Source organism: Carlito syrichta, unplaced genomic scaffold (assembly GCF_000164805.1).
Source record: "Carlito syrichta isolate Samal-C Ts95f unplaced genomic scaffold, Tarsius_syrichta-2.0.1 Scaffold308104, whole genome shotgun sequence".
Lineage (NCBI taxonomy): Eukaryota > Metazoa > Chordata > Mammalia > Primates > Tarsiidae > Carlito > Carlito syrichta.
Window position 1 is genome coordinate 232,919 of NW_007252200.1, and position 23,405 is coordinate 256,323.

Consider the following 23,405-nt stretch of genomic DNA (forward strand, 5'->3'; position numbering starts at 1 on the left):
CATCCTTCCGCCTCAGCCTTCCAAATAGCCGGAACTACAGGCACGTGCTACCACGCCCGGCTAATTTTTGATTTATTGTAGAGATAAGGTCTCGCCAAGTTGCCCAGGCGGGTCTCGAACCCGTGGGCTCAGGCAATCCACTCACCTTAGCCTCCCAAAGTGCGGGATTACAGGCTGAGCCACCGAGCCCGGCGACAAATATTTTCTACTTTATAATTTAGTTCATAAACATCACGTCATTTGTTGCAGACTCCTGTTTCCAAAAGACAGACTATAAAGTAAGAGTGTATAATCTATAATTATTTGTCCTTTTCCAAACATTATTAACCTCAGGCCTATTTCTAGAGCACTGTGAGTTCTCTGTACCACTCATTCTCACTGTGACCAAAACAAGTAGAATGAAGCAGAAAGTTAATATACCATAGGATTTTTAAGTCTCTCCCTACCATGTAGAATAGTTAGGAGTCAAGAATGAAAGAACTTGGTGAATGGCTGCCCACCTTTATAAATGATCATTCTTATGCTACTGATATCAAGTGAAACTTAACTTACCAGCTCTGCAACTCAGCAAAGGCTTGTTTCATTTTCTTAATGGAAGCATCCATCTCTTCTTTAACTACAACTCGATAGCGTGCAAGAGACACTGTGCAGCGCTGGAGGTCTTTTACAGATTTTTCAATATTGGAACCTGGGTGGGGATACCCAATGATTAAAAAAAAAACACACAACACAGGAACTGGAAAATTGGATCTCAACACCTAAGCTGAATGTCATGTGGACTACAAACATTTCCTAAACGACTACCCTTCCCCAACAACAACAAATGATGTTTTCATAGACTTCTGCAAAAAATAAGTATCTCAGTCAAGATGGAGTAACAAAAATTGGATTTATCTTCCTATCTTAACTAAACACACACAGACAAAATTTATAAAACCACGATTTTCAGACACTGGACAACAGGTAGTTCTTTTCCCTGAGGAAACAGAAACAAATGAAGGGAGGCCGATAACTCCTTAACCTACGGCCTCAAGAGTTACCAGGCTGAAATGCAGGAAACATAAATTCTAAACTGAGCCTGGCAATCTCCCTAAGCTGAGGGGACAGAGCTGAGAATTCAGAAAGGCCATGGTGGCTAGAATTCTAAGGACAGAGTAGTGGCAGGGAGAGAGCCATACAAAGAGAGAGCTGCACAGAGCTTTATGGAGGATGCTGAGCACTGACCAGTGCGTATGTGTGACTCCTCAGGACAGGAAAAAGAGCAGGTGAAAAGGAACAGGCAGAACAATCCCCAAGCTCACCCAAGCCAAGAATAATTTGTGTGCACACCAGCCACAGTGGAAAACCCTCACAACACGTGGGGCACCAAGCAGAATACTTGGAAGAATACTGCCTCAGTTAATGAGGCAAAATTAGCTGTAGTCTAAGGGATGCTCTCATCTCACCCAGCAAAGCTTAAAAACAAACCTTAAACTGTTTCCACATAACCAAGTCCCAGAACAAATTACATGAGTATTTAAAGAAATTTTAAAATACCCAACAAACAACAAAGCAAAATTCACAGTGTTTGGGATCCAATAAAAAATTACCAGGCATACAGAGAAGTAGAAAAAGACCTATAAAAAGAAAACTCAACTAACAGAAACAGGTGCATGAATGACACAGATGATAGAATCAGGTAGATAAGGACATCAGGCAGCTATTATTATTAGATATTACATGGGCAAGAAGGCAGAGGAAAGCACAAGCAAGTTCAGGAGAGACATGGAAGATATTTCAAAAAATCCCAACTGAACTTCTGGAGATGAAAAATACACTGAATGGACTTAATAGCAGACTAGAAGCTGCTAAAAAAAGATTAATACACATAAGACAGCAATTTTAGAAACTCTCCACAATGAAATGAATACAGGGGAAAAAAGACTTAAAAAAAAGCTATCAAATTTTCAAAACTCTCTAAATGACAAGATTTAATAGAATATAATTCACCATGTAGACATTACAAAATTAAAAAGTTCTCTCTCTATAGTGCATTTTGAAGCATTGAATGTAAAGAAGTCAGTTTTGTGAAAAGGATGAAATTCATTTAGCTACCCAACACATTTTAACCAGTTTCCAAGAGTTTTATTAACCTTTCTATACTTATAATTGCCGATGTTATATACACAACGGATTCTTGGAATCATGGATCTAAAAAGCTTTTAACTATGCCAAGATTACATTTTCAATTTCTTATTTAATTTCTTCCTCATCTCAACTTGATTTCCTTTAGACCCTACCAGAAACTTTCAAGGTTTATGCTCTTCTACCTTCTTTTATTTTTCTTACTTGGACAGTCTCAGACTTGCTGTTCTACAGCAAGCTGAAGGCTACTAGAAAAATGAAAAAGGAGAGCTTCACTAATTACTGGAATAAATAACTCTATTAAGAGCTACTGGTTGCAAGTGTCCTTGACAGTTCTACTTTTCATTTGTTTAATGAAGTGGACAACCACACTTAGTAAATGTTTGAAACTCAGAGGGGCAATTATATGTTTGTTTAATCACTGGCTGTTTATTTAAATGATTGTTATGGGTTTTTTTTTCTGTAAAGCAAAGAGCTACCACCAGCCAATGCTAAGTACTTACTTAAGAGAAAATAATTGTATTTAAAGCTAGAGTCTGTCAGACATGAAGTTATGAGGGGGAGTGAAAATATTTCTTTAAAATGTCATGTCAGAGATGGAAGAGCTTTTTACTTATTGAGTCAACTAAGAGGTGAAAATGAATAAAACAGCACAAAATGTTGTAGTAAAGCAAATAAAGGAAACAGGTTAATGTTAGCAGATAAGTCATCCTGGCAGTAGAGTTTGACTTTAATTCACAAAAAGAGTCTCTGTCATTGTAACAAGACTATACAGCATTTAAACTACTATTAAGCTCCAACTGTGTACACAGAGACAGGAAAGGGCTGGGTAGTCACAACCTGGAAAACAGAAAAAAGATTACCCGATGCTCCTCTGAAGCCCTATGTATGGGAATAGAGATAATTTGTCCTCTTTAGCCAAAAACATAAAGTTTTCATTCTCTCTCCCAGGTGGGCTTCTGACTTACCTAGTTTTTTATTGGTGGATGAGACAGGAACGTCTTCCAGATTTGAGAACTGAGATCTTGAGAGAGATTTGGCAACATTCCTGGATTGTTGAGAATTCGGAATAGAGTGCATAGTCAAAGACTTGGACTCCATATCAGAGACACCATTCTCCAGCATGGATCCTGTCCAAGAAAGAGGATAACATTTTAGAGCACAATTTAGGGGTACATCAAGCAGTCAATATAACAGTCTGAAGTAAATAGGTAAACATGTAAAAATGTTTTAGGCAAAACCATGCCTCTTAAAAGACTGTGAACAAAATCAACTGAAAAAATAGAACAGAGATCAGAATCAACTGGGTGTGGCTATCAGTGGCCTCTGGCTTAGTCCTAGGCAGTACCCTGAATGAGGAAAAGGAATCTGTGGTAGCACATCCTCAGATAGGGAGCTCATTCCCTGTAGCTCAGTGGCTTCCTTGTAGCTTGGTGGCTTCTTTGTAGCTCTGGCACAATGAAGTGAAGAGAGTCAATATTACGACTTTCTACCTAGCTTCCATAAGGTATGTTGAGAAAAAGTTTTACACTCCCTCAGGAAAGAATAATTTTAAAAACTTCAGGGGCTAGAAAAGGTAGAGTTAGGAAATGGGAGAAAACATAGCTCAGAAAAAAATGGAAGCCATCAGTTATTGTTTGAGGTCAGGGATGATGCAATGTTTTTCTCTAAGTCTTTTTGTGTGTGCGAGCTAATCAATAAAATAACATCTAGAAAGCACAGCATAATTTTTACATTGACATTACATTTATAAATCCAGGAGCAGTAAGGCAAGAGGAACTGGATTAACAAATAAGTAATTTTAAAAAAGATATCTCTTTTTAATAATCTCGCAATATCATCCCAACCCTCAATGAAATGGTTAACAAAAAAATGTACAAGATATGTGAATTTACAACTAACACTAATCTTAACTCTCTACTGGAAAACAAATGTGGATTATAAAACCCAACAGTCTAGTTCTCATGAAAACTGAGATTATAGTAATTACTATATATTCCTCACTGTGTTGTCTTAGAATAATAATATTAACATCATCTCAACATTATCATTTTCCTTAATAAGTTTACAATTTAAAAAAATCTGAAAGTCATCTTCTGTAGTCTCTAAATGTTAAGGTACTCCTTTTGCTATTCAGTTAGAAGATTCCATAAGATTGATTTGGACTACAGTTATATAAGACAATGAAACAAGAAATACGTTTTTCTAGGTCTTTGGTAATTATAAAACATGACTCTACCACACAAAAGGTAACAAAAACTAAAAGGTAACAAAAGACCAGCTAGATTTAATGTCCTGATTGCTTTCTCAACCAGGAGGGCCCTCTATTTCTCAACTAAATGCAACTTTTCAAAAGCATGATTATAAACTTACCTGTTCTGTCCAGTATATCTGGAATGGAAGACACAGGATCCTCCAATTCTCTGGCATCTACTGAAAGTGTCTCCAAACCTTCACTGAGTGAGTCCACAGACTCAGTGTCATTGGTGGCACCATTGACATGGTAACCATTCATACCACCTTTTTCTGAGGAAGGTGCACACTGCTCCTCTTGAATGGAAACTGATTTACTGGAATCTGGGATACTGTTACTTGCTTCTACTGCAGGTTTTGGTTTGCTTTTCTTCTTTTTGTTCTAAAGTTATTAAAGATTTGAAAAAAAGAAAAGAAAAAGAAGACCCCTCCCCACAATCCAAAGAAGTAACTCTAGTTACACAAAGATAAACAATGTTAACAATTTCTTCTAGAAATTTAACACATTTTTGTATATGTTGAACTACTGCCTAAAACAAAATTTTACTATGTAAAATCCTATACTTTGGATAGACGCAAACATAAACACAAAACATTTCTTCATGACAAAACCCACTTTTAGCAATTTCAAAAGGTAAATAACAAAACATGAAAAAATGTGCAACTTATATTCAAAGAGCTAAATACAGAGATCTAACAAAAAACAAACAAAATAAACCAATAGAAAAAATGGTATAAGCTGTAAATACATGAAATGAAGTGTAACCTCAGTCTAATAAGAGACACATAAATTAAAATTACCAGGTGTGGTGGCTCACACCTGTAATCCCAGCAATCTGGGAGGCAGAGGCAAGAAGACAGCCTGGGCTCAGGGTTCGAGACCAGCCTGGGCAACTTGGCAAGACCTTGTCTCTACAATAAATAAAAAACTTAGCTGGGCGCCTGTAGTTCTAGCTACTTGTAAGGCTGAGGCAGAAGGATCGCTTGAGCCCAGCAGATTGAGGCTGCAGCGGCCATGAGCATGCCACTGCATTCTAGCCTGGGCGACAGAATGCGACTCTAACTCAAAGAAAAATAAAAGCATCGCCTGAGCCCAGCAGGTCAATGTTGAGGTGGCCATGAGTGTGCTACTGCACTCCAGCCTGGGTGACAGAGTGAGATTCCAACTCAAAAAAAAAAAAATTGCACTGCAATTATCATGTTTCATCTATTAGGCTAGTGAAGTTCAAAAAGTATATTAACACTGCAGTATTGGTAGGTTGAGGGTAGAGAGAAACAGGCATTTGTATGCATTACTTGTAGGAGTGTAAAATGGTACTCTCTATGGCCTCCCTTTCGTCCCTACTTTGCGTGGTTTGAGATCAGGTATCCTTATTGATGCTGTGTTCTCCCCACCCCCCGCCTTCAAGAGAAGATGTTTTTTAAGCTGGTGAACTGAAGGTATACATGTAAACTTTTCTTTCAAATATTTTTACAGATCCTAGACTTTTTAAAATAATATAAACATCAACATTATGGTTTTAAATTTAATTCATTTTTACCTTTTTCTTGCCTGTTACTGTCCATTCTTTGAGTACTTCACTGGCACTACCTGTAAGAGAAACCAATGATAGAGTTTATCTCCTAGGACACATACAAGTCAAGCAGGAATTAGTGTCCTCCCATTCTGTAATTGCTGGAGATCTTCCAAAGTTCCTAATAGAAACAGTTAAGGACCAGGTGTCTGAGTAATGTAATGAGATAATCCTGTCATACCTCCCTTCTGGAATACCTGCCTATTTAGATCCGTCTTCTCCATGTAATTGCCTCAGTAAGTTCTTCCAATGGATTAACACAGCCTGGTCATTTAGAAGATTCTTCTATCTATACATCTTAGACCAAATACAAAGAAAACTGGTTTTGGCCCAAATGTGCCATCTCCTCCCCTCCAGCTTTCATACCACCTTGGCTACATTGTTTTGGAGACAGCTGCATCCCCAGATCACTAACATTATTTTTATTTATTTTTTTGAATCAGGATCTTGCTTTGTCACCCAGTCTGGAGTGCAGTGGCACGATCACAGCTTTGACCTCATGGGCTCAAGTGATCCTTCCACTTCAGCCACCCAAGTAGCTGGGACTATAGGCACACACCATCACGTTTGGCTCCATTTAAAATTTTTTTGTAGAGACAAAGTCTCACTATGTTGCCTAGGCTAATCTCAAACTCCTGGACTCAATCAATCCTCCCATCTCAGCCTCCCAAAGTGCTGGGATTCAGGTATGAACCACCATGCCAGGTCAACACTAACAATATTTAAAAAAAAAAAAAAAAAAAAAAAAGGAAAGAAAGAAAACTTTCCAGTATTCAAACATGTTTATCCTATGCTAGCAAATTCAGGAAAGTGAAAACAGGGAGACCTATCCTGATGTTATTTAAAGATGCAATGGCTTCAGGTAGTTTTTCTCAAATGGGTTAGGTAGAAAGAAGTTTGTAAAACACTTCAACGCTATAAATCTGAAGGCTTGACTAAGTCTGCCATTCTTCTACATGTTCAATAAGGAAATTCAAACCCACACATTTGAGTCACTTTCCAGAGCCAAACAAATGATATTAGAGTCCGGAAGAGAATGCTGAATCCTTGAGTTTGCCATCTGTTGCTGGGCCACTGAATCACTACTTTGTTAGTAAGAATCTCTTAAATTCTCATTCCACCCAACTCCAATCATGTCCCTTATACTGCCTGCTGTATGATTTCTTTTTTAAATACCAGTAGAGAAAATTTTGAGTAAAATAATGGAGTCCTTTCAGCTTGTCTTATTATAAACATTATATAGCTTATAAATGAATTGCCTCTATAGCTGAAAGAGGTATATCTTACATTTTTATAATGTCATGGTATGGTATATTATCATGGGGTCTCCTATATTGTCTATGGACTGGACTGTTGAATGTTATAAAAGTTTGAAGCAAATTCCATTTGAAATACAAACTTATTTTAAAAACTGAGCTAGGATTACCTTCCATGAATGCTTGTACTGTTTTATCCACACAATTATCAAAGTGCTGCAAAACCAGGATGATTTCATTGTTGCTCTTATTGGGAACTATTGCACGCACTGCATTTATCTGGAAAAGATGACAGGGTCATTTAATTCTAACATCAATAGTTCAGTAGGAAGCTGAGGCCTATTAGAGAGAAGAACAAAAAGACTGATACTTCATTTTTAACAATATGTATCACTCTTTAGTGTCAGTGAGAATAGATACAACCATCTCACTGGCAATGATTAATAGATGAGTGATAACAGCATACGAAAAATTAATTTCAAAACTTAGAAAAGCAGAACATTTCTAGAAATAAATGGTATATACTAATTTTTATACCAAGAAAGGGTGGTTTAATTTAAGTATCAGGTATTAATTTAGCATCAATATTTCCTCATTTTTAGCATGCTGTAGAGAAAGGTGAAAGTTTAATGAGCTACCAATAACGACTTAGATTTTTCAAAACATTTTTGAAATTTTGTACAATAACTCTATAAAGATGACTTATACAAATAATTTAAATTATTATAAACTATTTCAGGCATATAGAACATAATGAAACCTACTACATGATACCCAGTTAACTAAAACAGAACAAATATAATTGAAGCCCCCAGGACTGCCTAATAAATTCCATTTTCCTTCTTCTATTCCCAGAGATTTCTATTCTGAATTGGTATTATTTCAATACATGCTTTTGCATTTTAATGATGTATGTATGTAGCCACAGGTAAAATACACTATTATTTTGTCTAACATAAATATATCATACATATTTATCTTTAATTTTTCTTTTTTTTGAGTTGGAGTCTCACTCTGTCACCCCGGCTGTAGTTTAGTAGCACACTCACAGCCACCCCAGTGTCGATCTGCTGGGCTCTGGCGATCCTTCCACCTCAGCCTTCCAAGCAACCAGAACTACAGGTGCACGCTACCATGCCTGTGCGTGCTACCACGCCGGGCTAATTTGTTATTTTACTGTAGAGATGAGGTCTTGCCAAGTTGCCCGGGTTAGTCTCAAACCCACGGGCTCAGGCAATCCACTTGCCTTGGCCTCCCAAAGTGCTGGGATTACGGGTTGAGTCACTGAGCCCAGCCCAATTTGCTTTTTTCACGTAGCGTGGTTTCTTATATTTTTTTCCACCATTGATAAATGCATCTCTTATTCATTTATTTCAATTGCTACATAGTATTTCCATTGTATGATATAGCCGACTTACTCACTTTTTGGTTGATGGACACTTACATTGTTTATAATATTTGGTTATTAGGAACAATGCTGTAATTAACAGTTTTATGCTTACTTGCTACTGAACCCTCAATGCCTAAAACACTGTAAGTTCAGAACACTGTAAGCAATTAAAAAAAACGGTCTTGTGTGAACAGTGACAGACTATGTCTGTTGTATATAGCCACTAATAGAATTTCTCAATATTAGGGCATCTACAACTTCACTAGATAATGCCAAATTGCTCTCTAAAATAGATATGCCAATCTTGTCAGATGTATTTCTAAAGTATTTTATATTTTTGAAGATTAAATATATACAATTTCCAATAACTGCATATTTCGTTTTCATTTTTATATATAAATTTTATATCCGGCAATTTTGATGAATTATCAGTCCTGTTAAATTGTTGCTTTTTAAAATTTCTGTGTGGATAGTTGTATTATTTTATTTTATTTTATTTTTTTTGAGTTGGAGTCTCACTCTGTTGCATAGACTGGAGTGCAGTGGCCGCTCCCGGCCACCGCAGCCTCGACCTACTAGGCTCCGGCGATCCTTCCGCCTCAGCCTTCCGAGTAGCCGGAATTACAGGCATGCGCTACCACGCCCAGCTGATTTTTTGATTTATTGTAGAGATGAGGTCTTGCTGCCCAGGCGGGTCTTGAACCCGCGGGCTCAGGCAATCCGCTCACCTCAGCCTCCCAAAGGCGCAGGATTACAGGCTGAGCCACCGAGCCCGGCTGATAGTTGTATTATTTATAAATAACAGCAGTTTTTTCTTCCTTTCCAATTCATATAATTTTTATTTCTTGTCTTACTGTACAATGCAAAATTGGCTATTTCTCAAAGAAGCCCTGAATTCTTTTGGTGGAGAAAGATAGTTAAAAATCATGATCAGACCAGGCATGGCGGCTCACGCCTATAATCCCAGAAGTTCGAGACCAGCCTGGGCAACATGGAGAGACCTCATCTCTACAATAAATCAAAAAATTAGCCAGGCATGGGGGTGCGTGCCTGTAGTTCCAGCTACTTGGAAGGCTAAGGTGGAAGGATCACCTGAGCCCAGCAGGTTGAGGTTGCAGTGGCTGGGAGCGTGCCACTGCACTCCATTCTGGGAGACAGAGTGAGACTCCAACTCAAAAAAAAGAAAAGAAAAAAGAAACCAAGATGAAGGAGCTTGGTGTGCTTATTGCAACTGGGGAATTATTGTTTCTAGATTATTTCAGTGGATTAAACTAAGAGTTTGTTGTTATTAAATCATGGATTCATATATACTTCAATTCAAATATACTGTTAAAAGGCCTTTTCTCATCTGATTATAAACATGTATCTCTTTTCTCTTCACCAAAAGTTTTAGTTCCTAAAAACATTAATTTACTGATCTGCTTTATTATATAACAGTCACAAAATAATATTAATACTAACAACACTACAATAGTAATTATCATTACTACTAATGATAAAACTATCAAATGAAATTTGATTTATTTACAGTTATTTTTGTCCTTTAAGTATAGCCCTCTAAACCTGAATAGTAAGACTACTGTGTTCCTAAGTTAGTGGGAAGATTGATTCTAGTTTATCCTTTCCCTGAAGGTAAAATATTTTTTAAATGCCAACCTTACATAAGACCTCAGTCCCAATCTTTAACCCAGGACAAGGCCTAGGCCTCATGACTCTGTGTGGTAAACCCATTTGTGACTGAGAATGGCAAAATACGCCCCAGTTACCCAGCTCAGGCTTACTACTCTGGTCTTAGTTCTCTCTCTCTCTATATATATATTTGGCCCCTAGGGATTTCCCTTATGTCTTCTGTTCAGGTATGCATTTAAAATTATGTATGTTATTTTTCATTCAGTATTTCTAGGTGTTTTATATTAGAAATGTCTTCAAGTTATCTGAGCAGTCATACTGCTCAAAAAGGAAGTCCTAAAAAGAGATGAAAAGACAGGCTTAGAAAGGTAAAGTCTCTTATCCAAGTAATATGCAGAGTCTGCATTAAAACTGAAATATTTTTAGTCCTCTTGCTTTCCCATCACTCCACTCTCTTTTTGTTTCAGACTTAATTCAACAACAATATGGTTTAAAACCATACATGTGCTACAGCATATGGCATACCATACAAAGAGGGCTAACTTACACATTTTCAAGATGAGGAAAAATTTCAACATTGATTCCTAAAAAATGGACTTTAGAAAAAACTTACAAATTCCATGATAAAAATAAGATTCTGGTCATTTAAAATGTGTTTATATTACTGAACCACTGTGTATCTATGACTTCATAGTGAAAAATATACTTTAAAAATATAAAATAAAGCAAATAAAGCTTTTGTTTTATGTTTTTCTCAATATGGCTCATTAAGGGTTATATTACTAAAAACACCTGGTTTTCTTCAAAAGGATTACTCCTTAGAATATCTATTTTTCTTCTTCTTCTGAAGTCCCCTGGGCTTAGAATGCACTTCAGATTGTTCCTTAAAGAAGGTTGCCAAATGAGGTACACACTCAGTCATATAAATATTAGTTAATATTGAATGTCTTCAGGATAGCTTAGAATATATAGAGAGATATGCAAAGAAAATCATGTTTGCACTTAACAGGCTCTTATTCCTCCCTCTGATACATATCCTCTCTGATATAGAGTGGCACTGTTTTATTCTTAAAATTTCATTTCTGTAATGAGTTTGTGATAGTTACTGATTGCACTAGTACCTAAATGTTCCTATGACATTCAAGTTTACTATCCTTAGTGAGTAGTCTTACCTTCTCTTTCATGTTCTCGAAAGCTCCTCCTTGGGCCAGCACAGTATTGGACTGCAAATCAAAAATGAATCCTGATGAATCTGCAAGAATGAGAAGGGAGAAATACGTTCAATGTGATCCAAAACTAATATGTAATCCACTTCCAGGATAGAAGGGCCAAGATTAGCTGCCTTTTTTTTGTTTTGAGTTGGAGTCTCACTCTGTCGCCCAGACTGGAGTGCAGTGGCCGCTCCCGGCCACCGCAGCCTCGACCTGCTGGGCTCCGGCGATCCTTCTGCCTCAGCCTTCCAAGTAGCTGGAACTACAGGCACGCACTACCACGCCCAGCTGATTTTTTTATTTATTGTAGAGATGAGGTCTCGCTGCCCAGGTGGGTCTCGAACCCGTGGGCTCAGGCAATCCACTCACCACAGCCTCCCGAAGGCGCGGGATTACAGGTTGAGCCACCGAGCCCGGCTTGCCTTTTTTTTTTTTTTAAGACAGGGTCTTGCTGTCACCTAGGCTGAAGTGCAGTGGTGCAATCATAGCTCACTGCAGCCTCAAACTCCTGGGCTCAAGCAATTCTCCTGCCTTAGCCTCCTGAGTGGCTGGGACTACCGGTGTATGCTACCACATCCAACTAATTAAAAAAAATTTTATTTTGTAGAGATGGGTTCTCACTATGTTATCCAGGCTGGTCTTGAACTCCTGGCCTCAAGTGATCCCCCTCTCTTAGTCTTCCAAAAAGCTGAGATGACAGGCATGAGCCACTACACCCAGTCACAAATTCTATTACATAAGTAATTTACAACTACATTGTGGGGTAGAATATAAAAATTAGGTTTTAACAGAAACTGTCAAAGCATGAGGAAAACACTAAATACATCAACTATATTAAATGTCCTACAATCTTTGATATAATTGTTAATTAGATTACTTTAAAAGACCCTCTAAAAATGATGCAAGTAAATAGCTCCCCATGGAAAAATTTAATACTAAAGAATCTGAAAACATGAGTGGAGTGGAAGCTTATGTAACATTAATAATAACACATGAAAGTAATTTCCTCTTCTAACTGCACCACACATGTTATGTTGTTAGACTATAAATCTAGGAATATATCCAATTTTGTGTCCTCAATATATTGCTTGATGAAGCAGTGTCCTGAGTTTACATTAAACAAATGAAACTCTGGACCCCAGAAACAGTGTGCCCAAGTTTACATTATAGGAAAACAGGTTCAGTGTGATTGATTACAAAAAAAAGATTCTGGCTATTCTGTTCTTACAAGAAAAGGCCATGTGCAAATTTAATCAGTTTCTTTACTCATGACTATATGATCAAAAAATTACCTCAGCTTTAACATTCAACAACTTTGTTTTAGTCCAATGAGCTGCAATCCCAAGAAATGGTTAAAGTGCTTTTCAAATTCTAATGTGCAAACTTATCATCTAGGGAATCTTATGCTAAAATGTACGCTGTGATTCAACACTCTGGCCTGTGGCCTGAGATTTTTTACTCCCAGGTGATAACATTACTGATCCCTGAACTGTACTTGGAAGTAGCTTCAGAGTTAGAATTTCAACAAGGTAAATAAAAGGGGAAATTTTGAGAAAAGGAATATTTTAAAAACCAGTAATTTTCTAGTACACTTTCCAAATTCTTTAGTTATTATTACAGATATGTTTTAATTAAAACCTCTTTTACAGCTTAATCTTAAACCCTGAATTAATTTAGATTTAACCTCTACTAATACTGGCAGTTTCTAGACTGTTACTCAAATGAAAAATTAGGTTGTATTCACACAAACTCGGTTTTTAAGCCTGAGTCTTCCATATGAAAACATAACATGGTTAACTCCCAATTATATTTATTAATTGAAAAGTGATACAGTATATAAAGATGAAGATCCTATACCGCCAAAGTACTATCTAGAATCGTCTTAGAATTACCATAAATCAGAAGAATGATATAACCTGAATGTTTTAATGTCTCCCAAAGATATATCAATGGTATCAGTGAGAAGTGAGAAGATACAAAGGATATCAATAACTCACTTATTAGAGAATCAAACCACCAATCCCCTTTAGGGAAAAGAGGGAACAAGTAAAGTAAATTAAAGTATTTTGGGGTATATATTTAAATGAACTACTATTATTATTAGACTTTTATACTCATCTGACACTGTTACATTGTCCTTTAACAATACACCAGACAACATAAACTGCAAGGAAAACAAAGGATAGCTCTGCAAATACTCAGTTATTGCCCAAAAGAAATCAGCATAAGTACTACTAGGGTTAATCTTGATTACCAACTAGGATAATGATAAAAAATGCATGAAAGCAGCTATTTCAGTCAGGATCCCAAAGGAAACTGAGTGGCATACTCAAACTGGGAAATCTAAATAGAGTTTCATAAAGATGCTAGCAGGGAGTAGGGAAACCACCAGAACAGTGCCTCTTGGCTAACGTGCATTGCCATGCCAAGGTTTTAAAGCAAGTAACAAGGGGGCAACTACTGAAACCCACAGATAGAAAGGGTTCTTTCATCTTTGTTTTATCCAGTGTGGAAAGGATCATGAGACAGTCGCTGTGACCTTTGGCCAAAGGACACATGCAGCCCACACATACCTCTCAGAGAAAGACTGGAGGAATAACTACCCTTACCTCATTCTCCTCTCTGCCTCTGAATATCCTGCCAATGCTGCCTAACCCAACCAGGCCAGGGGACATGGGAGTCACTGACATAGTCATACAGGTCAGCAGGGCACAAATGATAATTTTGCAATAATCCACCATCTTAAATTCTCTATTCACTAGCTAACACTGTCTTTTTATGAGACTGCCTTTTTAAACTTAAACTAATACATCAAGTAGATTCAAAACCTCACTTCAGTGAACCGGAGCTCAAGTGACTCAGCATTATAGAGAAAGTAATTTTTAATTCCTGTCAATAATATTTAGTGATTAAACAACTCTTATTTTTTTCATGAAAAGAAAGCCAAATATTTACCTAATTCCACTGATAAGGCAGAATTTCATCTTTCTATTTAGCTATGAGAGAAGAGCATGCACTCTATTAAAAATAAATTTTTAAAGAAAAAATTGCTGTTAAATATTATTCTCTAATTAATCTTGGGTGTTAAGGTAACAAAATTACTCTCAAGCAAGATTCATAAAGGATGCGAGAGACTCTTGAGTTTTATTGTTTATTTCTTTCTATCAAGAACCATCTCAGAAGTTTTTTGGAATTATTTCAAGCTGGCGCACATCCAGGCATATTTTGGAAAAAGTATGTTATTTACAGTACAACTGACATATTTCTAAATACTGCAGGTTTTGTTATTGTTTTTGTTGGTTTCAAAAATCAGGTAAAGGTTGTTTTAGGCACTGAGGATAATATAAAAATAACGGAGCCTGATTATTTCATATATTAAATTAATGTTGAACAGGTATCTTGACAAGCTTTGAAATACAATCTAATTCTGTTGTAAATTTATAATTTAACCTGATGATCCTATTTAGTATTTTAGAATTAATTTGGTTTAATGTTCTGATTATGTTTGTACCCAGGAAGCCTATTTATTAACAACAACAACAAAACCCCAGAAAACAAGAAGTGTTGGTGAGGATGCAGAGAAACTGGAATTCTGGTGCCCTGCTTGTGGAAATGTAACACAGTACAGCTTATGTAGAAAGTCACATGGCAGTTCCTTAAAAGATTAACAGAACTACCATATGATCCAGCAATTCCACTTCTTGGTATACACACAAAAGAAATGAAATGAAAACAGAGACTCTAAGAGATATTTTGTGCATCCACGTCCAACACCAGGCATTAAGTATATAATCATGAACAGGTCATCTATGGTTACTGCCCTTTTACAGTTTTACACTCTAGGGTATGGGATCAGCAAAAATATAAATTAAATAGCCATCTCAATAAGATAGCAACCATGCATTAACTTATCAAACTGCACAGTACTAAATACTAGACCTCCACAGTGACACTATTATGGAATGAAGATTATTGAAAGCTCTACCATCTTAGGTCCTATCTAAAGAGCTTTAGCAGAACTAATATTATGCACACACAATAAAGGTCTTAGAAGTACTCGAGTGGATTTACCCATAAATAAATCCATTCAGATTGCCTCCATCACGGAAAGGCCGATGCCCAAATTCCAGGCTGCTTGCTGAAGAGATAAGTGTAGAAGGAACTCAAGCCAGTCATGGACTAAATCTAAGGGTTCTCACGGGGCTAATGAATTTGTGTCCTTGAATTCAACAACAAAAAGTACAGTTTTAGATCACTAGTATCTTTTATTTGTTAACATATAATGGCAAATTATTCCAACAAATGAGGAGAAAGATGGAATTATAATCCCTCCCAGAATACTCTCTCTTAATATTATATTGATGAGAAAATCAGTCATGGTACTATTCTTTGCCCAAAGTCACAGAGTAAATCCTACTGTAGAATTAAGAAGGAATTTCAAGTTTTATGCTATACATAAGCACTGTAACTCTTCAAATACACTAGCTCTCAAATTGCTATTTTTTTTTTTTTGAGTCAGAGTCTCACTCTGTCACCCAGGCTGGAGTGCAGTGGCATGCTCACGCCCAGCAGCTTCAACCTGCTGGGCTCAGGTGATCCTTCTGCCTCAGCTTTCCAAGTAGCTGTAACTACAGGCACGCACTACCATGCCTGGTTTAAGTTGCTATTATTTTAACAGTACCTTGATAGATCACCTTTCTTCTAAGGATCTCAGATTCTTGCTATAACTCACTGATATTCCTTACAGATATGTAAAACAAGTCGGGTAGCAATATAATTCACATTTCACCATGGCCAAAGAAAGTTCAGAAGAGGTAAGATCCAATTAAATATAGGTGAAGACTAGTGATAAAAATCTAGAAGTCCAGATAACCAGATAAGTGTGATCATCACTTGTCATATTTTCTCTAATAGTATCAACTTCCTATTAAAAATTAAAAAGCAAACTCAAGAGCAGAGACAGTGTCAATTCTTGCAGAAATAGTATCTCATGAACAATTAAACAAACTGAAGTTCTCCTTTAGACTGAACACAACCAAAACTTGAAGATGACCAATTTCTTGCTCTTTCTCTTGCCAACTTTGAAAATAATCCACATGTAAGTCACCAATAAAACTACAAGTGGAGTTCAATTTCTTCATGTGCACTAGTGGCAAATGTGGGGGCCAGAGTTATACTGTACAAATATGAATGGAAAGAAAAGAAAGTTACTGTCAAAGGGATCAGCAGCTAAGGCCTAAAGTATATTCAGAACTTCAAAACTGGCCGAGAACGGTGGCTCATGTCTGTAATCTCAGCACTTTGGGAGGTCAAGAGGGGAAGATAGTTTAAGCCTGGAAGTTCTAGTCCAGCCTAGGCAACATAGTGAGGTCTTGTCTCTACAAAAAATAAAAAAATTAACTGGGCATGGTTGTGCTTGCCTATAGTCTAAGCTACTCAGGAGTCTGAGGCAGAAGGATGGCTTGAGCCCAGGAAGTTGAAGCTGCAATGAGCCATGATCGTGTCATTGCATCCCAGTCTGCATGATAGAGTGAGACCTCAACTCAATAAAAAAAGAACTTCAAAACTAGAAATGCCATGAATTTTAACTTTCTAGATGGTAATTCTTTCTTCTACCAACTTAGTAACTAAACTCTGAGGAAATTTAACTCTTTTGGGAAGAAATAAAATATTTGCCGGGTGTGGTGGCTCACGCCTGTAATCCCAGCACTTCGGTAGGTGGAGCTGAGAGGTTTGCCTGAGCCCAGGGTTCAAGACCAGCCTGGGCAACTTGGCGAGACCTCATCCGCACAATAAATCAAAAAATTAGCCAGGCATAGTAGTGTACGCCTGTAGTTCCAGCTACTTGGAAGGCTGAGACAGAAGGATCACCTGATCCCAGCAGGTCAAGGCTGTGGTAACCATGAGTGTGCCACTGCACTCCAGCCTGGGAGACAGAGTGAGAGTTCAACTCAAAAGAAAAAAGAAAAAAAAAGTTTGTTGGTTCCAATAATAATTCTGTCAATTCCATCAAGACTGGTGATTGTACAGGAAAGTCAGTCTACCTTTCACAAACCTTCTTAGTCATATACTCTAGAGCAGTGGTTCCCAACCTTTTTGGTATCAGGGATCAGTTTTGTGGAAGACAATTTTACCATGGAAATGGGGGGATGGTTTCAGGATGTTTCAAGCACATAACATTTATTGTGCATTTTATTTCTATTGTTGTTAAATTGGAATACACAATAAAATAATTATACAATCCACTATTTAAAAAAAGGCACAGATGGAAGCGGTAAATAAAAAATAGGTGGGCTATGTGCAGACTAAAATAAGTGTCAGATTCTGACTTAAAGCCTGCCACCAGATGTGCTACACAACTTAAGTATATCAACTCACTTGCCACTCACTGATAGGGTTTTGATATGAGTCTGAAAGCAACCGATTTATTATGGTCTCTGTGCAGTCAAACCTTATTGCTAAATTTAATCTGTATTTGCAGTCGCTCCCCAGCATGAGCATCACCACCTTAGCTACACCTCAGATCATCAGATTCTCATAAGGAGTGGGAAACCTACATCCCTCACATATTCTGTTCGCAACAGGGTTCGCTCTCCTGTGAGAATCTAATGCCACAGCTGATCTGACATAAGGTGAAGGTCAGGCAGTAATGCAGCGATGAGGAGCGGCTATAAATACAGATGAAGCTTCACTCACTTGCCTGCCACTCACCTCCTGCTCTGCAGCCCAGTTCCTAACTGGCCATAGACCAGGACTGGTCTGTGGCTCGGCCCCGAAGTTGGGGACCCCTGCTCTAGAGAATAGCCAGGAGGCAATTATATTGATCTCAATGCCCACTCTTTTGTCTCCACATCTTCTCTCATTAGTCTGGAATTAGTTCTCCCACATATGAAATTAAATGTATAGTTTTAAAAGAATGTATGTATTTCCTCTTCCTCTGTCCTTCAGATTCTTAAGAATTCTACCAGTAGGCCAGGCACAGTGGCTCACGTCTGCAATACCAGCACTTTGGGAGGCAGAGGTGAGAGGACTGTCTGAGCTCAGGGGTTCAAGACCAGCCTGGGCAACTTGGTGAGACCTCATCTCTACAGTTCATCAAAAAATTAGTCAGGCGTGATGGTGTGCACCTGTAGTTCTAGCTACTTGGAAGGCTGAGGCAGAATGATTGCCTGAGCCCAGCAGGTCGAGGTTGCAGTAGCCATGAGCATACTACTACACTCCAGCCTAGGCAACAGAGTGGAATTTTCCAAAAAAAAAAAGAATTCTACTAGTACTAGGATACCAGATAAGAGATTCAATTCTATTAAGTTAAAAAAATTAAGTATTTAATACCGTGACATTAAAACTCAAACACATCTTTAGTCACTAAGATTAGTACAGAACAGCTGGTGAGAATTTGGACAATGAGGAAGAGGAAATAATTTTTTAAACTGTGTGTTTCATTTCATATGTGGTAGCACTAATTCCAGTTTTGCGAGAAATTACTTGTTATATAAGTTTTGCTTTGGATGTTTTCTTCTGGCACCATAAGATAGTGAATGCTTTCCCCATCTCACCCTATTCACCTTGTTTCAAAACACAGAAATTAACAGATCAATCCTAATCGCATGTTCTATCTCCAACAAAACAATGACCTTTCTCCTAATACCACAGCACTGTAAAATCTGTCAATCTTTACTTATTAACCTTCATGCAAATGAGAATTGAATCTGTCAGCTTCTTTCTTAAACTGTCTTGGGGTCCATATCTTACTTCAATTATAAATATTTCTGTCTACAAATAATTGTTAAAATTATCACAAAGTGGCTTTAAGTGTTATACATGGGAAGGTAAGAGATAATCTACTTAAGTAACATACTTGTTTAAGCCTATTCTGGCCAAATGAAATATAACACATTTACAGTACACACACATATAGTATTATGACTTGATAATTACCACAAAGCAAACACTCAAGTACTACTATCCAGGTTAAGCAATAAAATCCTTCTTGAGCCAGACATGGTAGCTCAGCCTTGTAACACCAGCACTCTGGGAAGTTGAGGTGAGAAGACTGCTTGAGCCTAGGAGTTTGTGATCAGCCTGGGCAACATAGTGAGACCTCGTCTCTACAAAAAGCCAGATGTGGTACCATGCACTTGTGATCCCAGCTACTCAGGAGGTTGAAGCAGGTGGATCACCTGAGCCCAGGAAGTCAAGGATGTGGTGAGCTGTAATCACCACAGAGTGAGACCCTGACTCAAGAAAATAAAACAAAAAACCCTGCTTATTCCCCAGAAGTCTTCCTCATGCCACCTCTCAATCATTATCTCCTCCTATTTGCCAAAGGTAATCAATCACTCTCCAGACATTCATTTCCTTTCTTCATAGTCAATACTACCCAAGCATATATCCCTACATATTTTGGGTCAGTTTTACCTTTATCTATAAAAGGAATAATTCTGCAAGCATTTATTTTTGATGTGTGGTTTGTTTTGCTCAACATTGTGTTTACTAGATTCATGTACACTTTTGCAAATAAATAGTTTGTTCATTTTCAATGCTGAATAATATTTCACTGTATGAGCATGCCATTATTTATCTGGCTAACAATGGACAACTGGGTTGCTTCCAGTTTTTGACCAATAAACAATGCTGTATTGAATATTCCTGTATGTGTGTCCTCATGTTCGTTCACACACACACTGTAAAACAGTGAATATACACAGGAATAGAACTAAGTTATACGATGTGTATATCATATACACAGTATATTCAGTGTATACTGACAGTTTTTCAAAGTAGCTGTACCAGTGCAGATTCTCACTAGCAGTGCTTGAGAGTTTCTATTGCTCCATCCACATATACTCAGTCATACTGGTGTAACAATAGTAGTAATCTCATTATGGTTTCAATTTGTATCTCATTTCTAAAGAGATTGAGTGCCTTCATATATGGTATCAGCCATATGGATATTTTCTTTCCAGACATGCCAATTCTTGCCCAGTTTTTGGAGAGACGAACTGTCTTTTTCTTATTGATTTGTAGTAGTTCTGTACTAAACATAATGCAAGTTTCTTTGCTCATTCTATAAAACTTGCCTTTTCACTCACTTGACTTAAGCCTTTTGATAATCAGATGCTCTTAATTTTAATGTAATAATGCGCATTATTACATGACATCCGTTATGGTTAGTACTTTTTATGTTCTGTTTCCAAGTCTGTCCCTGAGATATTGTCAGAACCTGGTTCCAAAATAAACCACTGGTGGAAGGTGAAAACAGACAAAAAAGATTAGCCATATGTTGTTAACTACTGAACCCGAGTTATGGGTATATGGAAGTTCATTCATATTCTTCTCTCTTTTTTATTTTTTTAGAGACAAAGTTTTGCTCTGTCACCCAGACTAGAGTGCAGTGACACAATCATAGCTCACTGCAGCCTTGAACTCCTGGGGTCAAGTGATCCTCCCACCTCAGTTTCCCAAGTAGCTGGGACTACAGCTGCATACCACAACTGGCTAATTTAATTTTCATTTTTTATTTTTTTTCAGAGACGGGGTCTCCCTATGCTGCTCAGGCTGTTCTTAAAACTTTCTATGCTTTGCCAGGTTCGGTGGCTCAGTCTGTAACCCAGAACTTCGGGAGGCCGAGGTGAGTGGATTGCCTGAGCCCATGGGTTCAAGACCAACCTGGGCAACTTGGAGAGACCTCGTCTCTACAATAAATAAAAAATCAGCTGGGCGTGGTAGCACACGCCTGTAGTTCTGGCTGCTTGGAAAGCTGAGGCGGAAGGATCACCGGAGCCCAGCAGATCAATGCTGGGGTGGCTGTAAGTGTGCCACTGCACTGCAGCCTGGGCAACAGAGTGAGACTCCAACTCAAAACAAACAAACAAACAAAAACTCTCTATCCTCAGGCAATTCTCCCAACTCAGTCCCCCAAAGCACTAGGATTATAGCCATGAGCCTCTGTGCCCAGACTTCTACTTTTTATAATCTTTAAATTTTCAATAATAAAAAAAGGTTAAGGGGAAAATGTAAAAAAAAAAAAAAAAATCCTACTCTAAGGTCTTGAATATATTTTTCTACATTACCATTTATAAGTTTTATTGTTTTGCCTTTCATATTTAGAGCTATAATCTAAACCCTGGAACTGATATGTAGGTATGAAATAAAGTGAGGAACAAGAGTTAATTTTTTAAAAAATTATTCTTTCCTCACTGTATCATATAGTTACCTTCCTCTTTTTTTTTAATTTTTTTTTTTTTTTTTTTTTTTGAGTTGGAGTCTCACTCTATCACCCAGGCTGGTGTGCAGTGGCACAACTGCAACCACGACAGTCTAAACCTGCTGGGTTCAGGTGATCCTTCTGCCTAAGACTTCCAAATAGCTGGAACTAAAGGTGTGTACCACTATGCCTGGCTCATTTTTTGATTTACTGTAGAGATGAGGTCTGACCAGATTGCCTAGGCTGGTCTCAAACTTCTGGGCTAGGGCAGTCCTCTCACCTCTACTTCTCAAAGTACTAGGACTTTAGGAGTGAGCCACTGCTCCCAGGACAATGCTACCTTTTAAGTAAATAAAATCCTCACATATGAATAGATCTGTTTCTGGGCTCTTTGTTCCATTTGTCACATTTCCATCTTATGGCAATACCATACTGTCTTAAATACTCTAGCTTTATAGTAAGTCTCGACATCTAATACAGCATGTTCTCTGACCTAGCTGTTGTCCTCCAAAAATTCCTGGATTCTTCTTGGTCTTTTGCATTACTATTTATGTTTTAGAATCACATTGTCAAGTTGCACTAAAAAAAAAAAATGGAGTTGTTCGAGGATTGCATTATCTATAAATCAGTTTGAGAGAACTGTTATCTTCAAAATATTGTCTTCCAATCCATGAATATGGTATATTCCTTTGTGCTCTTTCACTTCTTTCAATGTTTTATCATTTTATGATGGTGTTCTTACATCTCTTTCGTTGAATTTATTCTATTTATACTTTTATTGCAATTGTAAATGTCATCTGCTTTAAATTTTCATTTCATAACTACTGATTGATGGTATAAATAGATGTGATTGCTTTCTGTAGAATGATCTAATATCCAGCAACATTGCATTTTACATTACTTTTCTCTCAGATTGTTTTGGATTTTCTTTGTAGGTTATCTACAAAAATTTTGCTGCAAACATCAACATAATAGTGAAATGCTGAGTTTTTCTTTGAGACCAAGAAACAAGACAAAGATGCTTGCTTGTTATTTCTATTCATTTGGGGCTCCTAGCCACTACAATAAGGTAAGAAAGGGGGGAAAAATCATAAATACCGAAACTCCATTTTTATCTCTTTTATTTGACTTTTTGGAGAATTTAATTTTCTGTTCTCCTTTTTTTTTTTAACATGACCCAATTTGGAGATACCTAACTTCTTTTTCTGAGTTGGTGTCTCACTCTGTTGCCCAGGCTGGAGTGCAGTAGCATGCTCACAGCCACAGCAGCCTTGACCTGCAGAGCTCGGACAATCCTTCCACATCAGCCTTCTAAGTAGCTGGAATCACAGGCGCACGACACCACAACTGCCTAATTTTTTTTTTTTTTTATTGTAGAGATGAGGTCTCACCATGTTGCCCAGGCTGGTCTCGAAACCATAGGCTCTGGCAATCTTCTTGCCTCTGTCTCTCAAAGTAATAGAATTACAGGCTTGAGCTGCCGCACCTGGCTATACCTAACTTCTTTTTTTTCGAGTTGGAGTCTCACTCTGTCACCCAGATTGGAGTGCAGTGGCCGCTCCCGGCCACCACAACCTTGACCTGCTGGGCTCCGGGATCCTTCCAAGTAGCTGGAACTACAAGCACGCGCTACCACGCCCGGCCCATTTTGATTTATTGTAGAGATGAGGTCTTGCCAAGTTGTCCAGGCGGGTCTCGAATCCACAGGCTCAGACAATCCACTCACCCCAGCCTCCCAAGGCATGGGATTACAGGCTGAGC

The 23,405-nt window shown here is 37.8% G+C and overlaps 1 protein-coding gene across 1 annotated transcript in view; it reads right to left on the reverse strand.

The window, feature by feature from the left end:
• SPATS2 (spermatogenesis associated serine rich 2) overlaps window positions 1-23,405 on the reverse strand; it is a 78,082-nt gene that overhangs the window by 24,162 nt on the left and 30,515 nt on the right. Inside the window, exons 3-8 of the mRNA XM_008064922.2 lie at window positions 11,399-11,478; window positions 7,378-7,486; window positions 5,919-5,968; window positions 4,498-4,759; window positions 3,093-3,254; window positions 553-688 (exon numbers count right to left, since the gene is read on the reverse strand). Of these exons, the coding sequence (XP_008063113.1) occupies window positions 553-688; window positions 3,093-3,254; window positions 4,498-4,759; window positions 5,919-5,968; window positions 7,378-7,486; window positions 11,399-11,478 (799 nt within the window). The remainder of the gene's footprint in view (window positions 1-552; window positions 689-3,092; window positions 3,255-4,497; window positions 4,760-5,918; window positions 5,969-7,377; window positions 7,487-11,398; window positions 11,479-23,405) is intronic.